Raw genomic sequence first — 26,058 nt, forward strand, 5'->3', positions numbered from 1 at the left:
ACTAATGTTTGCGGGGCGGTCGTCGCCCTGAAAGATGAGCATGGCTCAACGGTGATGGCATCCGGACCCCCAGGCGAAGATTGCCCACACTGATGAAGTTTACATCCCACTGTCCAGGACCAGGACCAGGACCCAAAGAAAGGGTCGGTGAAGCAGCGCGCGACGTGCATGAACAGGATAGTCAGTGGCTGTCCTTTTGAGCAATAGAGAACAGACAGGTACAGTACAGTACTGCTCTCCCATCCCTGCCCATGCCCTGCGCCATGCATCCACAGACGTGGGTGTGGGCGCCGTTAGGGCTGTCCCCAGCAACGCAGCAAAAGCGAGTGAGTCTTTAATACCATGGCTCGAATGACGAGAACGGTGAAAGCCGCCTGGTTGATTGGAAGATGCGCATCAACTCCTGCTTGAATGTCTCAGTAATAAATATGGGGTCAGGCCTTGTATGTACATCCAGTGAGATGGTGTGTACAGCATGGATCTTGTGGTTCGAGAATGCAGGATACCTTGCTATGGCATTCGAGAGATTGTATGACAAGAGGAGTCTCTTTGTCGTTGGTGTTTTAAGCAAAATGCTAGAGGCAGAAACCAGATTTGGGCTTGGATTAGCACATGCCTAGTACCTTCACGGTACCTTCCGAGATACGGACTACCCAGAGAGGTCCATCTCGAGGAGGGGAAGGCACCTTGACGTCGGAACGCTGTCCTTGCCTAATGGAAAGTACTAAAGTACTAAGGTAAGCTATGGATTTGACCTGCCTGTCTAGCCAAACACCATGAGGGGTGGTTTATAAAAATGGATAGCAGGAGGAACCCCAATAGAAAGAAAGGTCGAGGCAACGACTAAGGCAAGGTAAGGCAGGTAGGTGCAGGCAGCTTTTAGGGTCAGGTCAGCCCCTACTAACCTCATGCAAAGATGTGTTGGCAATGCTTTTGAATCAAATAAGAAAAAACAACATCAACAACAATAACATTGCAGTAACTTGCAATAGTGGGACACAACTGCCGGCGGGCTTGTCAACGGCAAGTACCTCTCATACCTCATTCAGCGTCTTACCTCGCCTTTCTCTGCGTGAGGCGTGAAGCAAGGTGAGGTGAGGTGAGGTGGCCGATTTATGCTCCCTCCATGTCGATTTACAAATATCATCAGCAAAAGTGTCACCTCTTTGCATACGGAATTGTACAGAATCTTGATTGCCGAGGTCCAGGCATGTCATCTGCCTGTTCTGTTCTGTTCTGTCTGCCTGCTGTGCGACCCTGCCCTTTGGTATTATTGTTGCTTGACTCGACTAGATAGGTTCAAGCTAGCGATGATCAAAGAGCTTTGAAAACAAACAATTCGCCAAGCGTCTGCAGAACTGATATCGAGCTGCGAGTCGCGACAAGGGTGTTGTTGAATCCAACCTTGTCCAAAAGATTGTGGGCTTTTGTGGGTTTTGTGGAGGAACAAGGGTATCCCCCCTTCAACGAAGCCATGACGGAGCTTGAGCTTTTCAACACCGAACAGCGATTCGACAATTGGAACTCTTCCAGAATTCTATCTAGGATGCCACTAGCCCGCTCTGACGTGCCAATTCTAGACAGCCCCATGACAAACATCAACCAACACATGCCAATATGCTGACCACCGAATGGGAAATTGACCGATGGGGATGATTTTTTATTTTTTTTCCTTTTCTGAACTCGGACCCAAATTTATGCTTCGCGTCGATTTGAAACGGCAATTCCAACGCCGGCGGCAAGAAAAGAGCTTATTGACCCTTTCTTGCGTCTGGCCACTCCGAGCGTATCGCCTGCTGTGATGCGTGCAGAAGCAAGTCGTTGCATCAGGTAGACGGCGGTTACCCAGCCAAGAGGGCCGGCAATAAGCAAGTCCTGCAACCTTTGTTACTGCGGCCCCGGTCCTTGATTCAAGATACCGTCACTGGCACAATACTACCACTACATAGTATGGAGGAAACTCCGCGACAGAAAACTTGAGGGCGGTTGGCTTCAAAACCTAGACTACGTCTGCACCTAGCGAGTTCCACCTATTTGGCGGATTAGATTTTCTTTTTGTCACTCGGCACCCTCTAATCCCTCCTAAGAATCAATATGGGCCATAGGCGGGGCGACGGTCACATAATTGAAGTGCCGGTGATAATAGACAATGACGACAAGAAGCAGCGGGTTGCCATAAGGGCAATGTCCCGTCTCGTCGTACTCAAGTTACTAGGCAAGTGACAATGATTGGCCTAGGGTTCACGAACCACCCATGTTGAGCATAATAAAGTTGATTCGGTGACTTTTGCCATGGTAGATCAAGTTCACTCAAACATCTGCAGCTTCCGTCATCAGAACATGGTGGCTTATGGCGGCTAGGCCAAGATCCAGGTCGGTTTGAGGGACAGAAATCACGGCCTACGGGAACCCCCGTCTGACGGGGATCCAGGAAGTAACAATTGCTGTTATCAGCAATATCCAGGGTCAAGAACTTCTGTGTACCACAGATCCATGCTCCTTTCTTAGTGGTACACAAACAAGATACCTATTTAGTATTGTGTATATAGTTGCACCTCTTGTTCGGCATTACATATCAAGATAATTTAAACAGGGTCCGGACTCGCTTATACCCTGTCAGTCGATCCAAGTGCTTGGGCCCCTTCATCCGATACCAGACAGAATTATGGCAAATCACTGCAATGGGACAAAGTATACACATACACGGTACCACTAGAATTTTGTGGAACTGGCCTACCGAATGCGTCCCGGCCAAGTCAAAACGACCACTTGCGGTCAACAGCACGTTAAAACTGAGACATGATCGTGGGGTTGTCTTATATGCCCGCCCTCGACCGTTAAAGGGACCCTGTTTCCTTGTCTCCACGCTATCCTGGTGATTGGGCAATTCATGAGTGAAGAAGTTACATAGTATTTCTCCTACTAAAGTCTATGGCTGCGGTATACCACAATACTTGGAGATATACGGAACTTCTTCTACCAATATCTTTACGGCTCCTAGTACCTATTACTTACTTTTCTCTCGGGATTCTTCCACTTCCCTACTGCCAATCCTTAATTGGCAGTTTCACAACAATCAAGATGTCCGTCCCACAACAGAAGCGTCAATCCATCTTACACGTCCAGACTTCAAAGTCTCTTGGGCTGGGATAAATCACTGAAACTCCAAAAGCTACTACATATAATGGTTTGAGCCTCATATACATTGCCAACTGATTACTCAGGCTATTACCTGAACTAGGAAAATGTATTGGGCATAGAACATGAGCAAGTGCGTGTCTAACCCTTTTTGATACTCAAACACGATGGTTCTTATCCCCGGTATTGGAACAGTTCTCGGATTTCTGTATTGCTTTCTCACTGAGGCGGTATACGTTTTTGCTGTCATTGACGACACAGTATAACACCATCGAAACCAGCTGTAATTTGCAAGCTGAACTCCCCCGCGCCCACTGTCTGATTCATGCATGCATGCACTGCGGTGGATTTCATGGATGTTTGTTGGTACTGTATCTCGGAACCGAAATGGATGAGCAGCACAGTTTGCCATACCTCGACAACGCAGGTGCCATGTCGTGCTTTTCCCATTGAGATATGATATTTCAAGTATGAATGGTCATTGAAAAGGCAGATCTATGTACGCCGCAAACAGATGCACCAAGGCCTTGACATGTACGCCCTTGTCTGGTTTGATTACATGTCAGAATGTGTGTACACCTGCTGGGCCACGGAAAACGACCAGTCTCTGCTGCATCGTAGTACATCATATGTCGTGTCTCATGTCTGTCTCCCAAGCCTCCACCTGACGCTACACAAATGCTACTTAATCTAAAATCCTTGCTTGGACGAAAAGTAATTCTGCATGCCCTCCACTTTATGCTGTGGAATAACATAGACTGGATGCACAGTGGCAACGCGATCCTCCTCGTCAAAGATCTGTTCACCATCCATGTAAGGTGTTACAGACCAGGAATCCCCCTTCACGTCCGCCTCGTGAGAACGAGCAGTGTCCAAGGTCCACCTGTGCTGCGCTGAGCTCAATCCAGAGAGGACGTAGCAGGTGTGATATGCATCCGAGTACCTGATTGTTGTTGAACTTTAGTTAGCGCTCATTGAAAATTCTGTATGCAGGACCATGGAGTTACATACTTGCTTGGCTTGTCCCTCAGCCCGCCCCGCTTGGACAGGTCTTGACAGCAACAAAGAATGTATCGGATCAAACCTTCACGACTGAAGAGGCTACTCTGGGCCACAGGTAGCGAGCGGCCACCTGAACTGGCCTCTGCATCTTCAGGTCCCGACCCGGGTCCGTTAAGAGCGGCCTCGATGAGAGGCCAGCATCCTCCGACCCAGTGACTGTAACAACCATCGACTAGCTTATTTGTGCGACCCGAGAAACCACCCTCGGGGGCGTACTGACGAGATGATAACCACGAGATGAGCAATGGTACATTGAGATGTCTACAGAGCCCGGTCGATCAGAACTGTGTTAGCATGCACCGCTTTCATGTCAAGATTTAACTGGATAGAGAAAGGATAGATGGACATACCGTGGGATGGCTCGATGTGGAGAATCAATAATCGAAAGGCATCCGAGAGCGCAAAAGGCATATGCACCGTGTGCTTCGATGCCCGGCTTGGCCGACACGCCGCCCTCGTGCGTTTGGCCTTTTCATGGTGGACAATCAGAGAGGGGCCACAGATATCAAGGGCTTCATGCATCACTTACATCTGTGTACGTAGTTTGCCAGTCCTGCGAACAGACCAGTGTGGCCAGCAGATCGTGCGGGAGAATCCTGTGATAGCTCAAGAGGGAGGTTGAGCAACGATATGATGACGGCCGCACAGTAGGCACCCCTGTAATGCTGTCAGTCTGCAGATTGATACGAAGGGAATGGTGCTAGCTGAGTCTCTTCATGGCTCACGACATGATGGCGATCGGGGTACGGGCCTTGATCGCCGCGGTGGCATTGTGGAAGCGAATGCATGGCGCAACGCAGTGAAGTGGTACAGTATGCACATACCTGACATCCTCCTCGCCGCCCAGGGCCATCTGGAACCCTCCATCGGGCTGCTTGAGTGAGCATAGCCATCTCCACATGGCTCGTCGGTCAATACATTCGTAGGCGTCCTCACCGCCGACTAGAGCCAGCGACAGGACGGTTGCATAGGAGGTGGCGAGATGCGAGGTATGGCCGAAGCCGCCAGCGAATCCTCCATCGGCATTCTGCATAGGGCGAACGGTATCAACGAGTCTCTCCCGGTACGGCTCGACGTCCTCTCCCAGAAGAACCAGGGCAGAGAGACACCAGTAGAAGAACCAGGGCCGGCTGGGATCAGCAGAGGTAAAGGCGGCGGGCAACTTGCCCAGCTGCTTGTGCAGGAAGTTTACATGACGACGACGATCCAGATGAGGCAGGCCGTGAGAGTTGCATTGTTTGTGCTCCGTACCGTTGAGGTAGGGTAAGACTTCGTTTATGGTTTCGTCCTGCAGGCGTGACGACTCTGTGGGTAGGTCGTCGTAAATGGGAGGATCGGTGGTGAAGAGTTGAGGGATGTTGTGTTCCATGTGCACCCCTGGCTGTGGCTGTTTCTGTACTGAAGTCATCCTGGTGTTGGGTTTTGGTTTAGGCTTGGTGGTTGCGATGTTGCTGGTGTTGCTGTGCGGAAACAAAACACGAGGACGAGGACGAGTAAGACGAGAACGACCTCTCATCACGCAGCCGAATTATATGAAGGAAAGTCCCCTTTTCTTTCTCTTAACGGGTGTTGTATTGGACTTGATAACAATTGATATTTCGGTTGATATTGTTCTTTAAGCCATGGCCATTTCGCATCTCATCTCACCCCACTATATTGCCTGTCAAAGTGGACGTTTTCGCTGATGTGCCCAATGGGGATATGCACTTGGCGGGGTAATTCTCTTTGTCAGTCACCAAGCACCAACAATCTCATTCCATAGTTGTTTGCTTCATTCTTCTGCTAATAAATCTGTAGGAAAGTGATTGTATTGTTCGACGCTTTGATCTAAAAATGGCTTTGCTGTGAGCTTATAGTGTTACAAGACAGGCATCATGACAGCCTAGTCACGCAAGTTGGACGCAAGCCTTCCAACAAGTGTAGTCAGTTTGCGAAACACAATGACAGGATAGAAAGCCCATTAAATATTATCTCTTCGAGTTATAAGTTCCTAGTAAAAGAACTTATTTCTAGTATACTCATATTGATATAATAGATTGAGGCTATCGTTTTTCACTCACTGACTTACTCACTCGCTAAAACGCCAACGACTGTTCTTACCCTGTACGTCGTGAGAATCGCAACCAGACGCAGTTGAGATGAGAGCATGCGAAGTTTATCACAAAGAAGTGAGTAGACATTGATCATAAACATTGAATCTCATGAGAAGTCTTGAGATAGGTATTAAAACGAATGAAAAGTACAACATTTTCTTCGCTTTTACTCATGCTGGCTACGTTTCTGAGGGTATCGCGATTTTTGGACTACACTCTTGGCTTTTTCTACGACCTCGGTCACCAAGATTTCACTGATACCTTTTAATGAGACACCGAAAAAGGAGCCTTGAATCAATCAATCACAAACTTTTTGTCTCTTAATTATTTAAAACAAGTTAGTGGAGAACCTCACGATAAAACTCTCTTTCTCAATCTGAAGAATCTTTTCACCAAGCACATGTATTCGTATCAATAAACCAAGACTATGCCCTGCTTTGTTGAGCAACAGGACCTCCATCTTCAGCTGTCCACCATGACTATCGTGAATATTCTTATAGAACTGGTCAAGAAACATGAGATCAAGACACTAACTAATACATCACAATAGTAACACGCGATAAGGTTTCTGTGAAACATCTGTTGATTACCCTAGTGGTATGAGAGCTTCGTAAACTGGGGCGATCAGATCTAAGGGATCGGATCAGATAGTCAGTCCACAAGCTCAAACGAGACCTGACATGTTCCAGCCGTCTTCCAACAAGACCAACAGTTGCCAGCAAGTCCAAATAGCTCGCACAAACCTGCTGTCCAACCGTTACACGCCATCAATATCGGACCGAAGACACAACAGAAAATTCTTTTTAGCACATCATTCTAGAAGCCAATAAGGCCAGGTTTTTTGTTGTTGAAAGCATAGACATGGCCCCAAGTACCGAAACCAGAAAAGTATTGATGTGACTTGGCTACACAGCGGAGACAAGTATCCGTGTCCTACAGTACTGACATGGACAGTGGACCAGCAAAGCTCACAACGTCCATTAAAGATTGAACATCTGCGATATCTCCGCTAGTTTAACTAGTTAGTGGGTGCAAGAGCTTCGGTTTCAGACGGCTCAGTTTCCCACTACTGTGAAGTGTTATAGCAGAATGTGATTATTTGCGCATTTACGAGTGCTTCAACAAATTCACACAAATAAAGTGAGGCAAGCGAATGTAGATCAAATGCGAATTTATTGTTGAGTACGAGGGCGGAAAAAAAAACCATGTCCGACGCTATAGGCGGAAGTAGAATAATGTTGTCTCGAATATCCGAGCCCTCGACCGAGCCTGGTTCTTGAGTCCGAACCGACGACAACCCCCAACCTAAGGAAAGAAAGCTGAGCTAAGAGTCTAAGGGAGCGGCTAGTGGGGCACTAAGGAGGATCATTTGAATGGGTGTAATTGGGATTGTCCACTTGATGTTGATAGAGACTTGTCTTGTGTACCACGGTGTCTTGTTATTTGGAGTTGATCGATATTCAGAGCACAACATAATGACCTAGCAGTGAGAAAATTGGACGGAAAACAGTTCATGTTGTGTATCATGACTACGGATACTCAACTTGTCAACCTCTCTATCAGTTGAGCTTCAACGATGATGGGCTTGACACAGTCTAATTGCTCTGTTCCACTGATAGCCATGTCTCTCAATTTAGTCATATCAACTTGTAAACAACACACACATGAGCTGTGTTGTGCAGGATGATCTCCCGACTTTCCAGCTGTCATGTCACCCAACAGTAACGTGAACATACTTGCAAAGGGCCGGCCCGGAATTCGTCGAGATCAAGACCAACCGTGGCCAATGAAGTTCTGCTAGACATTGATAGTTACTATTCCAGAATGACTAAATCTGCGGTAAGATAATAAGACAAGATCTCTGGCGCTTGCTAGTTGAGTCAAGTTCAAGACATTTTTGGTGGAGAAAGAGCCGGAACTCAAAGACCGACTTGTCATATGCACGATACAGTATCGTCCATCATGGGTGCAAGGACATGGGCATCACAAGAGCCATCATACTACCAATGTAACCTAGCAATACCAAATACCAGAGTCTTGCCATTGATCAAGTTGAACAACGATAGAGTGAATGATATGAGATGAAACCTTATTACTACAATAATAAACTAAGCGTAAAGTACACTCTCGCAAATCCATGACTGCTATCTATATGGTCGTCAAAACGTCACCTCAGAGTCCCCCCAAGCATTAAAATACCCCCGCGCTTAATCGACTGGAACCCATGGCCATGCATGTTCGACAATGCCGTACATACATTTCCAAGACACCAGCTGGTCACTACAACAAGTATTGCTTTTTTCATGTCTGAAATGCTTGAATCTAAGCGGTTCATCCTGCTGAGTAAGGGCATTTGCTCAACAACCTCGGTCTTTTTCTTTCTCTCCATAACTCGTGTAACTATTTTACCGCTTTCTTGTTTATGAGCTATAAGTTTAGTGTTATCCATTCCGTCTACTAGTGTCCCTTCTATAATTTTTCTTTTTCTTCCTCTTCTCTTCTTTGTGCCATTGTCCATCAATTCTTCCATAGAAACTACTTGTTATACTACTACACACTATCTACTCCTCCTATATCCATCCACCCATACATATATATTGCCATGGCTACGTCCTGCAGCAACTTCATCCAACAACTCATCCGTACCGAAGAGTCTGAATTCAAGGGCATGATTCGTCATGCACCCAATCAGACTCTCCCATCCATTACGTCCATCCCCAACCAGTCCAGGGTCTATGCTTCATCTCTAGGCCAATTGGATCTTCTCCCAGCTGAGCTTCTGCTCTCCGTCCTCGACCTTCTTGATTTCCAGTCCCTGTCTTGTCTTTCAAGGGTTTCTATTCTTGGCAAAGATGTCATAGAGAGTCTGCCAGTTTACAGCGAGATGCTCCAGCACGCTCCTGAGACATTGGCCGCTTTGGGTCAAACTCATCTGCTGGGCCATCATCGTGCTACTCTGCTTCACTTGACCCTCCGGCAGAGCAAATGTGTATCGTGCTTTGCATTTGGCGGGTTTCTCTTTTTACCCACGTGTGAGAGGGTTTGCTTCGAATGTCTGTACGAGAATCAGTCTCTCCGGATGACTTCTCCAGCCATGGCAAAGCAGTGTTTTGGTCTCACAGACGATGACCTCGGGCGAGTCCCCATCATGCACAGTGTTCCTGGTACTTTTGGTCTGAGGTTTCAGTTTGCGCATAAACAGGTGGAACATCTTGTCAGTGTCAAGCAAGCAAAGAAGCTTGCTCTGGAAATACACGGCTCAGATGAGGAGCTGGCCAAGTTGAGGCCAACATATCGCCCTGGCAAAGTATCTATGAAAGACGCCGCTATTTTCAGACATTTTCACGAAGCTTCGCTCGACTCTCCCGGTTGTGATCTGTCAAGGCTGCCCAGAAAGGCCGAAGTAGTGGAAGATGACTTTGGTGGCATGGCCTCCATTCGGTTCCCGTACCTTTCAGATACAGGTATTGAAAAAGGCGTCCTGTGTCAGGGATGCGTCGTTACGTACAGCCATTATATGCAGGGCATACTCCCTCCACGCACTCTCTCACAAATTGTCCCAGCGGATGTTGGGCCATATCGTCCACTCCTCGCGTTGCTGACCCGCCTATGGTCTCAAGAAGGGTTCCTCGAGCATGTGCACGAATGCTATGGTGTACGACGCATTCTTGGACTGTGAGTATCGTGAGAGGGTCCGTCTCAGTCACAAGCCCCGTGAGACGGTGTTCGCTCTACGATGAGGCTCATCATGACGACTGTCTTCATCCCTTCGAGCTGATACTCACAGTACTTTCACGGCCGTGTTGGGCTATCATTTGTCTCCATATAATGCCTCCCTCCTTGTATAATCATGGTTGTGAGTTGTTGGTACATCTTGAGAAAAATCCCCCAAAAGTCTGTTTAGCATTTGAGATTAGCCGGCGCGTTTTTTGTTCCTTGATGGATTTGCTTTTCATATACCCAGTAGTCGCTATTGATATTGAGATATTCATGTAGTCCGTTTGTCCACATGCTCTTTGCCCAGTGAAGAATCATTATCGCTGAAACATGCCATCTCTTTTGGTATAAGTAACATCCTGTGTACCAACTTAGTTGACTCACATAGGCTTAGATTGACGGGACGAGCATGAGTCTCCGTCCTTAACTGAGACTCCCTCATACGTATTGGCGCAGGGACTTACCAACCACTTCTCTTAGATGACATTGACCGAAACATCACGTGGAAGGAACTTCGTCTATCACTGAAGTCATTGAGCTAACAGCACAAAATCCTCGTCTCGATTTGCACATGCTATTCCCATGTTTTATGCCAAGACTGTCTATTCGATAGCTGAAAGGAAGATCTGGTTACATTAGAAGGCCACTCCATTGCAACTCACTTCAATACTTGTTTCTTTCCATGTCTGTATCAAATTATATGTATGACGATAAACATGTTTCAAAAGACATAGACTGGGTCGATAGGCTCGTGTTGGGCTGTCAGAAACCCCCAGACTTCTCGACTTTGCCATTGCTTCGTACTTGCAAATGTATACATGGAACACAAGGAGGCACAGCCATACGTATACAATTCTTATCGCATTTGAATCAGGACAAATCGATTCACGGTGGCCCTCTAGCTGAGTTGTATTGATTAATCAACTGACCCATGATTGACACAAATTCGTCCGACTTACACAATTTATCACATCACTTGCAGGAATTTGCCTCTGACATGACCAATGTCCAGAATCTAGACAAAGCGAACGAAGTGAGATATAAGTCTAGCATGACCAAGCATAGAACCAAGAAGGAATCTTTTCATAGGTTTAAAAAATGTGAAGCATTTCTTGTCTTCACCTTGGTTGCAAAGGAAACCCCAACAAGCTGTTATGAGGGGTTGACAATCTACCCAAAACAGGTCTCACACTCATCCAATAATATAGACGTCTCGTATAATTAGGTTTTGCATAAAACCTCAAAACGACACTCACTACAGCGCGGATTACTCCTCTGGGAGAGTCTGCCATCTTGCCAGCTATGAGTCACAGTTTCGACGATCTCGGCGTCTTGTATACTTACAAAGCACAACATCACATCATACACAAAGCGTTTTGGAAGGATCTGGTATACTATGCATGAAACAACACATACTTGCATATGGCCATCCCCAGAAAAACTATTGCTTGCTGCATGCTTTGGCTTAAAATCATGTGCATGAATTACTTAGCATACTAGGTCCAGGCCCGGAATATTGATCCTATGCGAGCTCCTGCAGGGGCTGCCCAAGGATAGAGTGGGAGCGGGCAGCCAACTTGCCTTTGGGTTGAAATGCAGACCATGGCATGATTTCCTGCTCGAAAAGCCGAGTTTGTCCATAATGCATATGATATGCTTACGACAAGGTCGGACAATTGCAAGAGTAATAAAAAAGCGATGTGGTGGAGCAGCCTGCGAGTTGTAAGTCTGCATGCAGATGAGGGGATCTCCATACGCACTTGTACGACTTGGCATAGCTTTCTGGGTGAGATCGCTCAGCTCTCAAAGAGGAGTCTGGCCGATTCTATAATGAGACCGGAATGACGAAACCTCTTTTAAGGTTAGGACAAGTCACACCAGTCTTCAAGTAATGCCAAGACATCCATCTCAAGGGTGTATGCTGTCGACCTTGGTGAGCAGAGGGGTTATGAGATTCACATAGCTTGTAGAAGAAATCGGCGAGTTTTTGTTCTTAGGAATGAATGGCAGTTACAATTTGATAGTCTTTTTATGAGCATGGCTTTCTGGTCAACTCGAGCAGCTTCACCCACGCACTAGTAAGCCGGATTCATCTATAGTCACAGCGTGTAAACACAAACACAAACTCAAGTTCAACTCGCCCCTCGCGTCTAAGAGTCGAGACCACCAATAAAGTGCGATCGGCGTGGCCACGACATTTCGATAGTGCACATTTACATATCGTACGTACGATACATGTTGTGGCCTGTCTATTCTGGACTATCAAGTTGCATATGAGACTGAATGCCACAGAAGCCCTCGTTCCCTGCGCCCCCACGGCGGGGAAAGATCGTCTCGGAGTTGTTGTGGCTCGCAGGCCGAGTTTATATGGAGATCGGCCAGTCGGGAGCACGGTACAAGAGGAAAAGAGAGCTTGTCAAGCGGCTACTGTGTAAGTTGCGTTGAATACGGATAAAGACTCCTTAATTTAAATCGCCTCAGTTTAGTATCTACCAATTGACCCGTCTATAATTCTTGACCGCCAGCGGCTGCTCCCTGAAATCGGAGTTCAAGAACTGAGCGTCAAAATTACCCCTGCGTCAAGAATGGTCTGATGGCGACAGAGTTGCCAATAGCCGGTACGACAAAACCCCATCGGCAGTGGAGCGAAATTCGATGCGGCTTACATCCATGTACGTACTATGCCGAGCTCAGAACGACCGCCGTTAGGGTCTATCTCGCCTCTCTGGCTTGACAATTCGGTTTGGTTAGACCATTGCTTGGCTGTCACTGTACGGATAACTGTTTGCCAAGAACTGATCCTAACAGTAAGCTGTAGGATGTGCCGAGCCCACTTTGTTGTAACATACCGCGTTTGTTTGTTTGTTTCGACGGCATCCTCGTGTATGTACGTATGCTTCTACAGGGCTTCAACGACGTAAATCCTGATAATTGGCAGGAGCTGTTAGCGCGCGCATCGACCTGACTCGTGTTGTTAGAAATGCCATCCGGTTGAGACTCATAACAGACTTGAACTGCTAGTCGTCCCGCATGAATCGCCCTCCCCGAAGTTCGCATCATCGATTCTCCGTAAACAAAGACCACAGATTCTTCTTGGTCCTGGTCTAGAAGGAGAAGGAAAGGGAGCACTACCACCAGGCGAGACGTGCACACGGAAAGCAGCTAGGCTGGCTAGGGCATTGTAGGAGAACCCTGGTTGTAGCATCATATGCGGTCAAGATATCAAGGGGAAGCCAGAGATTAACATGGAACATCTCAGCGAAAGAAGAGGCTAACTAAGTTGAAGCGCAAGAGGGTTCACGAGACTTGGCACTCAGACGTTAGAAATTGTCTCGTCCTATTCTCTGTAAGGAGATACTGACATCATTGTTCGTCTCGCAGCATGAACATGCGGTCCAACAGCAGTAGAGTCGCAGAAATGACTGTGCGCCATGTCTTCAAGCCTCGTGCGTGCGTGCTACAATACAAGTCTGAGAAACATCTGACACAGACACCAGGTGGTCTCTGCTTCACAACTCTGGGGAGGCTGGTACGCTGGCCAGCATATTGCGTGGCCTAGTAGACACAGCAGCAGGCTGTGCATTGGTCTGATACCATTGTACTGCCGGCGGTTCCTTGTCTCTTCTGTCGTCAATGTAACGCCTGTCGCGGGAGATTTTCTACACCAGATCAAGATAACCCGATGTGGACGTGGCCAATGCTAGTGCGCTTGCTTGTTACGCAAAACATAGCTAGTTCTTCGACTAAGCAACAACCAAGGCGTTCAATCCTGTTTGCATTCAATGCAATTAACTCGCGATCGACGATGGTGGCATGTGCCCGTCGGGTTCTTCTTTCGACAATTGTCATAAGTTTGCGACGATGCAAGCGTGGGCAGCCCCGAGAGTTGCGGGAGCAAGTATGGTATGCATTGACAACTATTGAAAACCTAATGTGATTGATTGCCTAATTGTGCCACGGCAGAGGTAGGCAGGCTCACTAATGACTGTATGTTTCGAAAGCAATCAATGGATTGGCTCTTGCAATCAATTGTTGCGGTTCGAAACAACAACTCGAGAGGGTAATGGATCATCGCAGGTGCCTCTTGATCGTGATCAATCAATCGTCCAGCTTTTCCGCAAGACCCATAAGCCTGTGAAGATCTAGAGCCGCGGAACGATTTATCGCATCAACTCTTGTGCGCGGACATATCGTGCATCTTCCGAACAGGATTTGCAGACCAGATTCTGCGGATTGGAGGTTGTTTATTGGTTGTAATGCCTTGGATGGGAGATTTTGGGATAAATCCTTGACGTGTTCGCTGGCAATCACGAGCGCAAAGCCTCGCCAGACAGACAAGTCCATGGGGCGTTTGAAAGGTTGAGCAGGATCGACGGCCTAACTGGACAGGTCCTTGCAAGACCCTGGGTGGAGTCTAGCTAAACTAGTGCTTCGCCGATGGTCTCTTGTAAGTGAGGCCATGGCAAGGGTTGCAAAGCATTGGCCGCTGACATTCGCTTTTCTGAGTTTGATGGCTGGCGGGATGGCTGAGCGTGATCCATTTCGAGGTTTACCGCTCGGCAAGCAGCAAACTGAACAGGAGATGTCTCATGCCCGGAGATGTTTTATCAATCGAGTTTGGCATGTTCATGGAGCTGGACCCTGAAGTTCGAATCGAGACGGAACCGCAGACCCGATGCTTTCCAGACAAGACAACAGATGCAAATGCGTGACATGTCCGAGACTGGGTGCCCACTTCAGAGGGAGGAGGTACGGTACGGTACGGTACTGGGGTACAAAGCTAAGTCAAACCCTCGCACGTGCAGCAATATGTAGCAGCATTCCAAGCTTCAAGACATATGGCCGCATGGCCGTGTTACCGTCAGCGTGTGGCTTACCGCTGTGAATGACCTGCTTGTTCGTTGCGATGGTTGTTTTTCTCAAGGAAGAGCATCTCGAATTCGGAGCGGGCGAGCGGGCGAGCGGCAAGCTTTGTTGTGTTGTCTAGTCTGTAGCATAACTGCACCACATAGAGGCAGATGGTGGAGCATCAAGACGCAAGACGTGCAGACGGGAAGGGAAGCTCGAGGCCAAGACAGGAAATAACTTGCAACTACTGTGCGTAGACGAGAGGCAATTGAGGCAATTGGTCAGACGGGTATTCCGTGATATTACGCAGGTTGAGAGCACATACAGCCCGTACAGTATTGTACTATGTAGGTATTGTAAGACTGCTATCTCGCAGTCGCCACGATGAGTTCCCATTTGCTTGCAGCGTCGCAATGCAACCCCCAACGGCGCTGTGTTGTAACGATGTTTTGCTGCAAGGTGAGCTGGTGGGTGGAATATCAGTGGATGACAGGTTCCCTACGTGTGGACAGTACTATATGCACAGTATTATGGTCCGTTATGCAGCAGATTGAGGAGCGAAATGCACTGTGCCATATCTTGGCTCGGAACCTCTTTTTTTTGACACTTGCTAAACTTGATGGAGCCAATGCGGCGGGGGCCTCAACTAGGTATACAAGGTTTACGGACTAGAGAAATGAGATGGCGCATCAAGTAGATCTGAATCTTATCACAGCAGTCGTAAACAGCCTCATCTTTGGACTGTGTAGATATGATAGAGTGCTAGAACACCATGTTAACAACTAAAACACCCATCTATAGGTCCGTCCTCCATCCAGGAACAGCTGTTGGTAGAACTTGTGCCTGGATTTCATGCACGATTTATGGCCACAATGGAGCTGTTGGCAAAATGCCCCGCTGCGTATCGTGATTCTCCAGCACCAAGCTAGGAACAAACAACATAGGAATAGGAATAGGCATAGGCATAGGATATAATAGCTATTTTGGTGGATGGAGATGGGGATGGAGATGGCTGGACTACGGGGCCTCTATTCCAGTCTTGGGCTTTGGCTAGGGCCTGGAGGACTGGCGATAGGCCAAATCCTTGATTCATGAGTACGTCTATCCAGACTCGACTGGATCACGACGTTCGGGTCATGGCGGCGACGGCGGCTGCAGAGGTGGTTGGCCAGACTCGGGGTAGATATGTTTGCGCTTGTATGGCGCTCGCTAGTCTTTGCTAACAGATGAACCCATCGCCCTCAAGCATTTTTCCAATTGGCCAATACTATTACTCTGACACCCCCAAGAGAGAGGCGCAGGAAGGTTGCAGCAGTCAAGGGTTCCAGGGTGTGCTCGCCAGCGGATAGGCTTATGTAGCGGCCAGTTTAGTGGGTGGGTGCCTCCATCTCAGGTGGCTTGGCCATTGGCTGCTCGTCCCGACGGCTTCACCGCTTCTTCCCCCATCGACAAATCGCCCACAGCAGCGAGACTAACCCATGATCTACCCGTTAAACCTTCTCCAGCAGTCCCTCTCCTTCTCCAGCTGCTCCAAAACCTCCTCCCTTCACCTCAACAGGGACTTCACGAAAGAGCGGTGTCGTCCGCTGAGTTCCTACAATTTTATCGATCATCCGTATCTATTACTCCGCTTCCTTCTTGATTTTTGCCCAGTATGACTTACGACTTCAACAACGGCGGGGGTGATGCCTATCTCGACTTGACCAACTTCGATAATCGAAATCGCGCTGCTTACCAAACTTACTCGACGGCTACTACCCATTCGAGTCCTTCAGCTGCTTCAAACATCATGTCCCAGGACGCCCGACACTGGGCTGTTCCCCTCGATATGTCTTCAAACCACTCTCACGGATATGCCTCGATGAGCCCTGAGGAGCATCAGATCTCTTCTCCTCCGTCGCAATCATCCAGCCCCCATAGCCAGCACTCGCCACTACAACAATCGCCTTTCCAGCAGAGTGTGAACCCCTTGACGGATTGGGCCCTTCAACAGCAGCAGCAACAGCAACAGCAGCAGCAGCACCTCGCTGCTGCTGACATGACACAGTTCATTCACGATGCTGCGCTCATGAGCTTCAATGCTTTCCCCAACAACTTCCAGCCGACGAATCCCCTTGATTACCTTCCCGCGACCACACAAGCCGCTCTTCAGGCCAACCTCCTCGAATCGACGTTCCACGGCTTGTCCACCATGGATGACCACACACAGGCAGTTTGGCCCAGCACCGGGATGGAGAATTGGCAGGATTTCCAGAATACTTTGCAGATGGATGGACTGCCTCGTCTTGATAGCGTCGGTAGTCACTCGCCAACCGGCACTTACCTCGAGGTTCTGTCTCTTCCTTCATCATCGGGCGAGGGATGGGCTATGGTAGATTGGAACCAGCCCAACTTTGATCAGTTCCAACAGGCTCACGCTCAGGGTGCTGCCATCTTTAACCCTTCCCAGACCCTTCACTTGAGAACCAATTCCGACTCGTCCGACGGCGCCAATTCTATGGAGTTTGGAAGCTTCGAGGAGATCCCTCCTTTCCCTTACTCCCCCTTCTCTCCCGAGTCTGATGGTTATGTCGATGCTGGTCACCACCGCAACTGCTTCACCAACGACGGCCACAACCACGCCCATGCCCATACCCACAACCACAGCCCTCAGCCCGTCGCCGCCACCACTGTTGCCACTGTTCCCGTCAAGTCCGAACCCTCTTCGAGCCGTCACAGCCCCGGAAGTGGCGCCGGATCCGTATCCCCCTCTTCCAGCAGCACAAACCGCAGGAACTCTGGTCCCCGCAAGAGCCCTATTGCTAAGAGCACCACTAAGAGTGTTGTTCGCCGTATTTCTAATGGCAAGAAGGATGGTACCGTTGAGAAGAAGGTTGGTCGCAGAAAGGGACCTCTCCTGCCCGAGCAGAGGAAGCAGGCCAGCGAGATCAGAAAACTCCGAGCTTGCTTGCGATGCAAGTTCCTCAAGAAGACTTGTGACAAGGGAGAGCCCTGCGCTGGTTGCCAGCCTTCCCATGCTCGTCTCTGGCAGGTTCCCTGCACTCGTATCGACATTAAGGATATTGGTTATTTCATGAAGGACTGGAAGGCCGACTACGAGCGACACATGGACCGTGGTGTCTCGGTCTACAATGTCAAGGGATTCGCCCAGAAGGAGACTCTCATGTGGATCACCCACGGCTACGGTTTCGCTCTGCCCGTCATGGTTCGCGAGGTCTTTGTCGCTGACGACAGCTGCTTCTCCGTTGACTGGGTTGAGTCTACTCTCACTGACCAGGAGCCCATTGATTTCGAGACTCGCACTGAGAAACTCGATGTTGGCGCTGAGGGTATCCGCCTTGACGCTCTGTCTGAGTATCTTGACAAGCACATTGACGGACCTTTCGAGGACTTCATTGACGACCATTTCGAGGGAACTCCCTTCATCACTGAAATTCTCAAGACTGCCCACCGCTTCTACGTCAAGGAGAAGATGCCCGTTATCCGCAAGTCGCTCAAGCTTGTCCTTGCTTACAACCTCACCATGCACATCACTATGGTCGAGAACCAAGGATCCGAGGTTGACCTTGACGGTCAGATCGATGACGAGGACTCCAAGTACTACGGTCGCACTGTCGCCCCTGTCATGATTAACTTCCAGATCAAGTGTGCTCTTGCCGACATGTGGCGTGAGCTGCAGAAGGATATCCTTGAGGAGCTTTCAGCTCTGTACTCTGGTGTCTACAGTGGTGAGAAGATGAAGAACTGGCCTACCATCTTCATGATTGCCTCTATTCTCCTTGCTGTCTGGGAGGAGATGCAGTTCGACTGCCACTACAGAGTCCCCGACCCTGTTGCCGTCAACAAGTTCTGCACTGATATGGAGACAACACCTGTTGGTGTCATTGTGGGTCTCTTCCACGCCATCTCTCAGAAGCTTCCCGCCTTCACCGACTGGGACACCCGCAAGCACGGTCACCTCCTTCACAACAACACCTCGGTCTGCGAGGCCATGACTGAAGTGCGACAGCATGTTATCAAGCATGGTATGTATTCTCTCAACGCTCCTCTTCCATCACACCACTAACACCTGACACAGAGGCATATCTTCGTACCCGCAAGGAGTCCAAGTTCGACCGCTATGACTTCGACTCTCTGTCCAACAAGTTCCTCTCCAAGCTTGTCATTCGGGCCAACTAAGATACTATAGCCTGTGCAACGATACTATGAGACTGTCAAAACATATGATAGGGCCCTTATGGCGCCCGCCTTTTCTTTTGTCACATTTGTTTTTTATCACAGCGACAGCGTTGGCAAGGCCGTTTCGATCTTGGTCAACCGCGACCCCAGACTTGTTCTTTTGAGCATACGAATACGGCTTTAACCTTCTATCACGGCTGGTCACCGCCCGACAACACGAAGCAACCTGACACGGGAAAATGTGTTATGACCTTCTTATGACTTTTCTTCTATGAATGTATGAATGAAGAAGACAGAGCGTTTTAGTTCTTTTTATCATATTTTTTGTTTTTTAAATTGGAGGCGGAGGAGAACATATCATACAATCCAGAGCGAACCTCACCCACTTTGTGGTGTTATTATGGGATCATGTTTGACGACCTGGCATTTGCGATGACTGATTTTGCATGGCTGATGGGCCTAAATGGAGGATGTGTGATTTATCTTTTGAGGGCGTTGGTGAGCTCAAGTGGGCTGTACTCGCGACAAGACATGGTCGACAGAGAAGAGCTGAAGAGCTGAGCAGAAGGGAAGAGCGAATCATTTTACTAGCAGCTTGACAAAGGGATATGGGTAGTTACAAAAAAAGGCATCATGCTGGGCAAGCGCTATAGCACAGCCGCGAATATATTGAATTGAATTTAACACTACAAACTTGAATCCATGTGAACTGATAAAGTCTTGTCTTGTGATGACTGCTAGTCAGCCTCGACTAGATACTGGTGACTGCATGTATGTATGCTTCATTCCAGGCTAACTTGAAATAGCTGGTTGTGTTCAGTAGAAGCTGAGACAAGGTCTCATCAAGGCAAGTAGGTTTCCTATCTTGGACGTGCGGGTTGGGGTGCATGGAAATGGTAAGACGCCAGGACACAATCCGCAGGAGTTTGATAAACCTTGGATAACTACAGAACTTGAGCAATTATCGCACGTAAGACGAGACTATTGAAACATTATACCATGTATCTGTTTGAATTGAGAATACGCTCCTCGCCTTGTCTTTGCTGTCCTAGAAATTCGTTGACAGGCACCGCTCTTTGTTGACGGACTGATCTAGGGTAGTCAGTCCTGAGCTATTGCCAGGCTATCATTGTATTAGGCAAGAGCCAACACCACAAAAGGCGGGGTCGCGATAAGACACCATATCTTGCGCAATCGCCGTTTGGCATCGAGTCATTGTCAGCTCTGATAACGACTTGCGATCGCTCAAGATAACGTGGATGCTGCTAGTGCTAAACATAAACTTGATTGAGATGGGAGGCCACCACCATGTCCAGGGAGACGACGATGTTGGCTACAAAAGAGCGAAACAGGCCAGCTTCGTAGTGTCGCATCCAGCTCAACAAGTTGATGCGAACAGGGTGGTCGGTCTCCTAAGGCAGGGTCCTCACGGGCCAGAATTCCTGGTTGATGACGTCGCAGAAGCCGATACGGCCGGATCCAGTAGACAGCAAAGTCAGTGATCCCTACATCGCTTCAACCCAGGGCTGAGTTATCGTCGACCTCTGTGCTGCGAATAAAATTGGCAAAACATGCTGCAATGATAGTTGAAATACACACAAACCTTTGGATTCCAGAGAGGTGTCCGTCGTGCGTAAAGTCTCCCCGTCTTTTGTTAGTGTTGTTATGGCTGGTGTCCCCACTTTGGGTTTATCTCGGTAATGGATGAGATGTTGATCCAAAGAGTTGCGCTTGCGGTTCCTGAGCCCAAGACTTGATTACTAGAAGCTTGAGGCAACGATCACCTGTGATCTTCCGTATTGGAGCTGAAAGAAACAATCCACCTTTTATATCGGTTTATTTCGTGGATTGGTGTTTGTTGACAATACTCGGACAAGCATTGCTTTGGAGCCTTTCCCGGGGTAAAGTGGCGACATGCCGCTGTCTGGGCCCCGCCACTCCGCTCCGTTGCATGAGTTTTAGCGTTAGACCGTGGGCATCTGCTGATGAGTGAATGGCCGTGAATTATACGGTGACGGGCAAGTGAATGCGACGGTCCATGACAGGCACAGTACGGCAGCTGTGGTTGTTGGTTACAGCAGGCGCTTTCGGTCGAGAAAAGTCTTAGGTTTGAGACTGCCATATCTGAGTTTGTTCTTTCTCGGTCTGGCTTTGTTCGTAAGCACCTTCTAGACTTGACTGGAAAACACCAGCAGCTCCTGACATCAGTTTGCCTCTCAGCATTTGGCTTTGCCCGGACCCACCTGCCACTCCAACATGATAGATATGGTGTATCTCGAATGCTTTGCGATGGCAGAGATCTAAGCTTAGGATACAGAAAATAAACAGCCTAAGAGCGGGGTCTAAGATAGACTAAAGTGAGGATATTGTTCCATCTCTTGGGCTTGGGCACTACAGTAGCATAATGGAAGTTTTCTATGGCACCGAGTCGCCTTGCCTGTTATCACGGTGAATGCATGAAGAGTACCTGCACGCTGCAAGGCAGCCTGGCTAGATTCTGGAGCCTTCTCTAGTCGTTGCCGTCATTGGCTATTATGAATCATCCGCCCCCGGAAGTCGCGCTCCTTAACCGTTAGCAGCCAACCTTGGGTACGCGCCTGCCTTGTCGCTATTGTTTGTCACTGCCTGGCAGCTGGCGGGCAGGCGTAATCCGGTCACTGCGCCCCCTCGCACCTTGCGTTTGATTCCCAAACAAACCTTCCCCTCACCTACTTAAACCTCCTCCGCCTCTTCTCAACTTGATCTTCTTTTCTTCCCACAACATCCCACTCTACCAAATCATTTACTTCTTTTTGAACCCAACCATCCATCCAAATCATCCCATCCCCAATACCAACAACCAAACTACACTTGTATCACATCACCGCCACCATGCAGATCTTCGTCAAGACCTTGACCGGCAAGACTATTACCCTCGAGGTTGAGTCATCTGATACTATCGACAACGTCAAGTCCAAGATTCAGGACAAGGAGGGCATCCCTCCTGATCAGCAGCGATTGATTTTCGCCGGCAAGCAGCTCGAGGATGGCCGCACCCTCTCCGATTACAACATTCAGAAGGAGTCGACTCTCCACCTCGTCCTCCGTCTTCGTGGCGGTATGCAAATCTTCGTCAAGACCCTCACAGGCAAGACCATCACCCTCGAGGTCGAGTCATCCGACACCATCGACAATGTGAAGTCCAAGATCCAGGACAAGGAGGGCATCCCTCCTGATCAGCAGCGATTGATTTTCGCCGGCAAGCAGCTCGAGGATGGCCGCACCCTCTCCGACTACAACATCCAGAAGGAGTCGACTCTCCACCTCGTCCTCCGCCTTCGTGGTGGTATGCAAATTTGTAAGTCATCTTGACATCTCCGCTGTACGATTCATTACTAACACGTGATCCCAGTCGTCAAGACCTTGACCGGCAAGACCATCACCCTTGAGGTCGAGTCATCCGACACTATCGACAACGTCAAGTCCAAGATCCAGGACAAGGAGGGTATCCCTCCTGATCAGCAGCGATTGATTTTCGCCGGCAAGCAGCTCGAGGACGGTCGAACCCTCTCCGACTACAACATCCAGAAGGAATCAACCCTTCACCTGGTCCTTCGTCTTCGTGGTGGACAGTAGATTATGATTAGTAACGACATGATTGAACGGCGGGTGTTATCCGGTTAAATTAGTATTAGTTATCAATAGGCCTGGGGGGCTCAGGCACGATGAGCAACGGCATGAATTCAACCAATATTCTTCGTTGCACCCTTTGAGACTTGTGACATGAGGCCTCTACTCTACTCTTATGGTAATAGACTTCTACTAAGCAACACGTTTGAATGTGTTGAAGTCGCTTTGCTCCACAAATAGATGTCATGTATCATGCCGATCATGAAAGTTCAACTTGGAGTCTGGAGTTCATGAACATTGTGCCGACCGACCCACTCGTCATGAGCTGGGTTGTGGAGCATCATCATGGCTCACTATTCTGATAATACCTGGAGAAGGTGGGTCACAGCACGCCAAAGGCCATGAGACAGTGAATGTTTGTATAGGTCTTAGTGTTCTATGTCTCTGAATCAATGACAGCCTGCAATATGTGTCGGTTATTCTGTGAATCATGGACTGTGTAGTCAGCGCATAACTATCGTGGTTGGCAGGCAACAGAAAAGCTCGCGTCAAGTTTTAGAGTACAAACATATACAACTGGACTAAATAGCATAAATCAACATAATTGTTTCGTCTCCTATGCTTCAAGCGGCTATCTTTCTGATACCTTGAGGGAAGTCTTGGTGTGCCAACCAACCTGGCAGCCCAGCTTACGACAGGTGGGGGGCTTTCATGGGCTCGATCGAAGTTTTGAGCTTGAACTTTTCATTCTCTAAACCTCCCTCTCCGATTCCATTATTATTCGCGCTATTACACGGCAGCAATATAATGATTTTGAAGTATCACAAACCCCGCCAACACCTGTTCTTACCTCCTTAGTAATCGAGTTTGTGTTTTTCGGTCCTCCTTCCAAGTTAGAGGTACAACCAAAATTGCTCACTTGTCATCTACCACCTGTCGAGCGAGCATCGCTACCATATGGATACGCTATGCCTTCCTACTTTTATCACATCAAATTTGAGCTGTATCCGACGCCTGACCCGTTAACTGCTTCAGAAACAGAAGATCGTAAGGACATCTGGCTACCGCCGCCTGAATCGAGTGTTTTCGACGACTTCCCATCCCACCCGAGACCAGATCGACAGACAACCTACAGAATACCAAATACTCCCGACTCTCCCTCATACAACTCTGAAAACCACACATCTCCATACACAACTGTGGGGCAAAACTCGTCCACTTCGAGTCTTGGCATAATAGACTGTGGCACAGCTGCTAGGCCGCCTGTCAAGGAAGCCGAACGGAAGATTGAAATTGTGTCGGAAAGGCAGTGGCTTGAGAGAGCCAACAGCTTCCCGCCGCCGAACTCGAGCGCCGCAATACACCCGCAAAACGCAGTTAGAGACTGGAGGTTTGGCCGCGTTATTCTCGAAACAGTTGATTTACGAACCGGACACACGATGGCTGGCGAGGGTAGTCGAAACACTCCATCTGCGGCACCCTCTTTAGGGCCAATGTTTGGAGGGGCTGGTACGGCAACCAAGGCAGATCTCCTTCCACTTGAGACAAAGAATACTGAACTCGGATGGGGTGTCGTACACTTTTACCGAGAGGGCGATGAAACGCCCAGCCTCGTCGAAACGGAGGGCCAGGAAAACGGAACTGGAGATTCGAAAAGCAACGACTGTACAACTCTTTGCATCCCGGCAGTCCCCGCCTACATGTCTCCAGGCGACCTTATGGGATTTGTAGGAGAAAAATGGAGAGGTGATATCAGCCATTGCCGTATGATTATGACCTCGCGAATGAACAGATACCTTGTTCTTCTCAAGTTTCGAGACAACGTGCGAGCGAAACAATGGCGTCGGGAATTTGACGGCAAGGTTTTCAACACTATGGAGGTAAGTGACTATATGTTATAGAGAGGGACATGATCGCTAACACCTCCTAGCCTCAAATATGTCATGTAGTGTTCGTCAAAAACATAACATTCGAAACGCCGACGCGAAGGAAGTCCAGCGCCGCTCTCTCACCTCTATCCTCTTCGGCAGGAATGTCGAGTAGCCTCCGGCCGTTTCCTCCCCCGACACCGAATCTTGTGGAACTACCTACATGCCCTGTGTGCCTCGAGCGTATGGATGAGACAAACGGATTGATGACTATTCCTTGCTCTCATGTGTTTCACTGCACATGCCTCCAGAATTGGAAAGGGGCTGGATGTCCAGTCTGTAGATTTACGAATACGTCACCTGATGCGAACTCGGATCCCTCAAACCCTCATACACAGCCATTTGGATCTGGAGCTTCGAATCTTTGCACTATCTGTGGCTGCACAGATGACTTGTGGATTTGTTTGATATGCGGCTATGTAGGCTGCGGCCGCTACAAAGGTGGTCATGCAAAAGACCACTGGAAAGAGACGGCACACTGCTTTTCTCTCGAGCTGGAAACACAGCATGTCTGGGACTACGCCGGTGATATGTGGGTGCACCGGCTTATACGAGCCAAAGGCGACGGCAAAGTGGTGGAGCTTCCGTCGAGGAATAGATCAATTGGCCACCTGGAAGAAGAAGATGTCGTGCCTCGGGCAAAACTTGAAAGCATAGGTCTGGAGTATACGCATCTGGTCACAAGTCAACTTGAATCACAACGGGCATATTACGAAGAACTAATTAGCAAGACTGTCGACAAAGCCTCAAAAGCATCCGCAACTGCGGAGAGTGCTATTGTCCAGGCCTCCAAGGCCATGGAGAAGTTGGCGCTATTAGACGAGAAGTATACGACCCTCAGTGAAGAGACGATCCCCGAGCTAGAGAGGCAGCTTGAAAGAGAGCGTAACAAGTCCAACAAAAGCGAAACATTGGCACGTAACCTTGGAAAATCTCTACAGGAAGAGAAACGGCTGAACGAAGGATTGATGAAGCGAATTGAACATCTCAATAATGATCATGAAGCAATGGCTATGAAGCTAGAGAAAGTCAAGGCGGAAAATGCAGATCTACAAGAGATGAACCGGGATTTGAGTATGTTCATCTCTGGGCAGGAGAAATTGAAAGAGCTGGAAAATGAAGGCAAGATTGCAGAGGGCGAGCTCGAGGGAGGCAGTGCGAGTGTACCAGAGAAGAAGAGCAGACGGCGAGCAAAGCGATGAGAAAGATAACCATGTCTTGTTGTTCCACTGGTATGATGGCCAATACGTTTATTGTTAAACGCAGCATGTAAATCCGTAAGACGCTTAGCATTTGGTCATCTGCGGCACAGCTGGTACATTAAAGTATAACACAGCATCACACATGCAAAAGCAGGGGGGTTTGCCAAGGTGGCTTGGTAAATTAGTACATAATATTCTCTAGCTACATTCTCCAACCCCAACCCAGCATCTGCAGAAACGTCAAGATATCCTTTCGGCCTCGGTATACGGGCACGGCCTGAG

General features: G+C 48.6%; 5 protein-coding genes across 5 annotated transcripts; 4 read left to right on the forward strand and 1 right to left on the reverse strand.

Annotated features, from left to right (window-relative positions):
* Positions 1–3,724: 3,724 nt before the first annotated feature.
* FGSG_08771 (uncharacterized protein) lies at positions 3,725–5,608 on the reverse strand (the record flags this gene model as incomplete). The annotated part of the gene is made up of 5 exons (XM_011321650.1): positions 3,725–4,081; positions 4,150–4,461; positions 4,551–4,668; positions 4,730–4,857; positions 5,025–5,608. The coding sequence occupies 5 exons, from the start codon at positions 5,606–5,608 to the stop codon at positions 3,829–3,831; spliced, it is 1,395 nt and encodes a 464-aa protein (XP_011319952.1). The 3' UTR covers positions 3,725–3,828.
* Positions 5,609–8,895: 3,287 nt separating this feature from the next.
* FGSG_08770 (uncharacterized protein) lies at positions 8,896–10,320 on the forward strand (the record flags this gene model as incomplete). Its single annotated transcript, XM_011321651.1, has 2 exons — positions 8,896–9,968; positions 10,290–10,320. The coding sequence occupies 2 exons, from the start codon at positions 8,896–8,898 to the stop codon at positions 10,318–10,320; spliced, it is 1,104 nt and encodes a 367-aa protein (XP_011319953.1).
* A 6,192-nt stretch (positions 10,321–16,512) lies between these two features.
* FGSG_08769 (uncharacterized protein) lies at positions 16,513–19,037 on the forward strand (the record flags this gene model as incomplete). Its single annotated transcript, XM_011321652.1, has 2 exons — positions 16,513–18,883; positions 18,937–19,037. 2 exons carry the CDS (start codon positions 16,513–16,515, stop codon positions 19,035–19,037), a joined length of 2,472 nt encoding a protein of 823 aa, XP_011319954.1.
* A 2,767-nt stretch (positions 19,038–21,804) lies between these two features.
* FGSG_08768 (ubiquitin) lies at positions 21,805–22,842 on the forward strand. Its single transcript, XM_011321653.1, has 2 exons — positions 21,805–22,374; positions 22,429–22,842. The coding sequence occupies exons 1-2, from the start codon at positions 21,909–21,911 to the stop codon at positions 22,650–22,652; spliced, it is 690 nt and encodes a 229-aa protein (XP_011319955.1). The 5' UTR covers positions 21,805–21,908; the 3' UTR covers positions 22,653–22,842.
* Positions 22,843–23,614: 772 nt separating this feature from the next.
* Positions 23,615–25,776, forward strand: FGSG_08767 (uncharacterized protein; the record flags this gene model as incomplete). The annotated part of the gene is made up of 2 exons (XM_011321654.1): positions 23,615–24,526; positions 24,577–25,776. 2 exons carry the CDS (start codon positions 23,615–23,617, stop codon positions 25,774–25,776), a joined length of 2,112 nt encoding a protein of 703 aa, XP_011319956.1.
* Positions 25,777–26,058: the final 282 nt, after the last annotated feature.

Source organism: Fusarium graminearum, chromosome 2 (genome assembly GCF_000240135.3).
Source record: "Fusarium graminearum PH-1 chromosome 2, whole genome shotgun sequence".
Lineage (NCBI taxonomy): Eukaryota > Fungi > Ascomycota > Sordariomycetes > Hypocreales > Nectriaceae > Fusarium > Fusarium graminearum.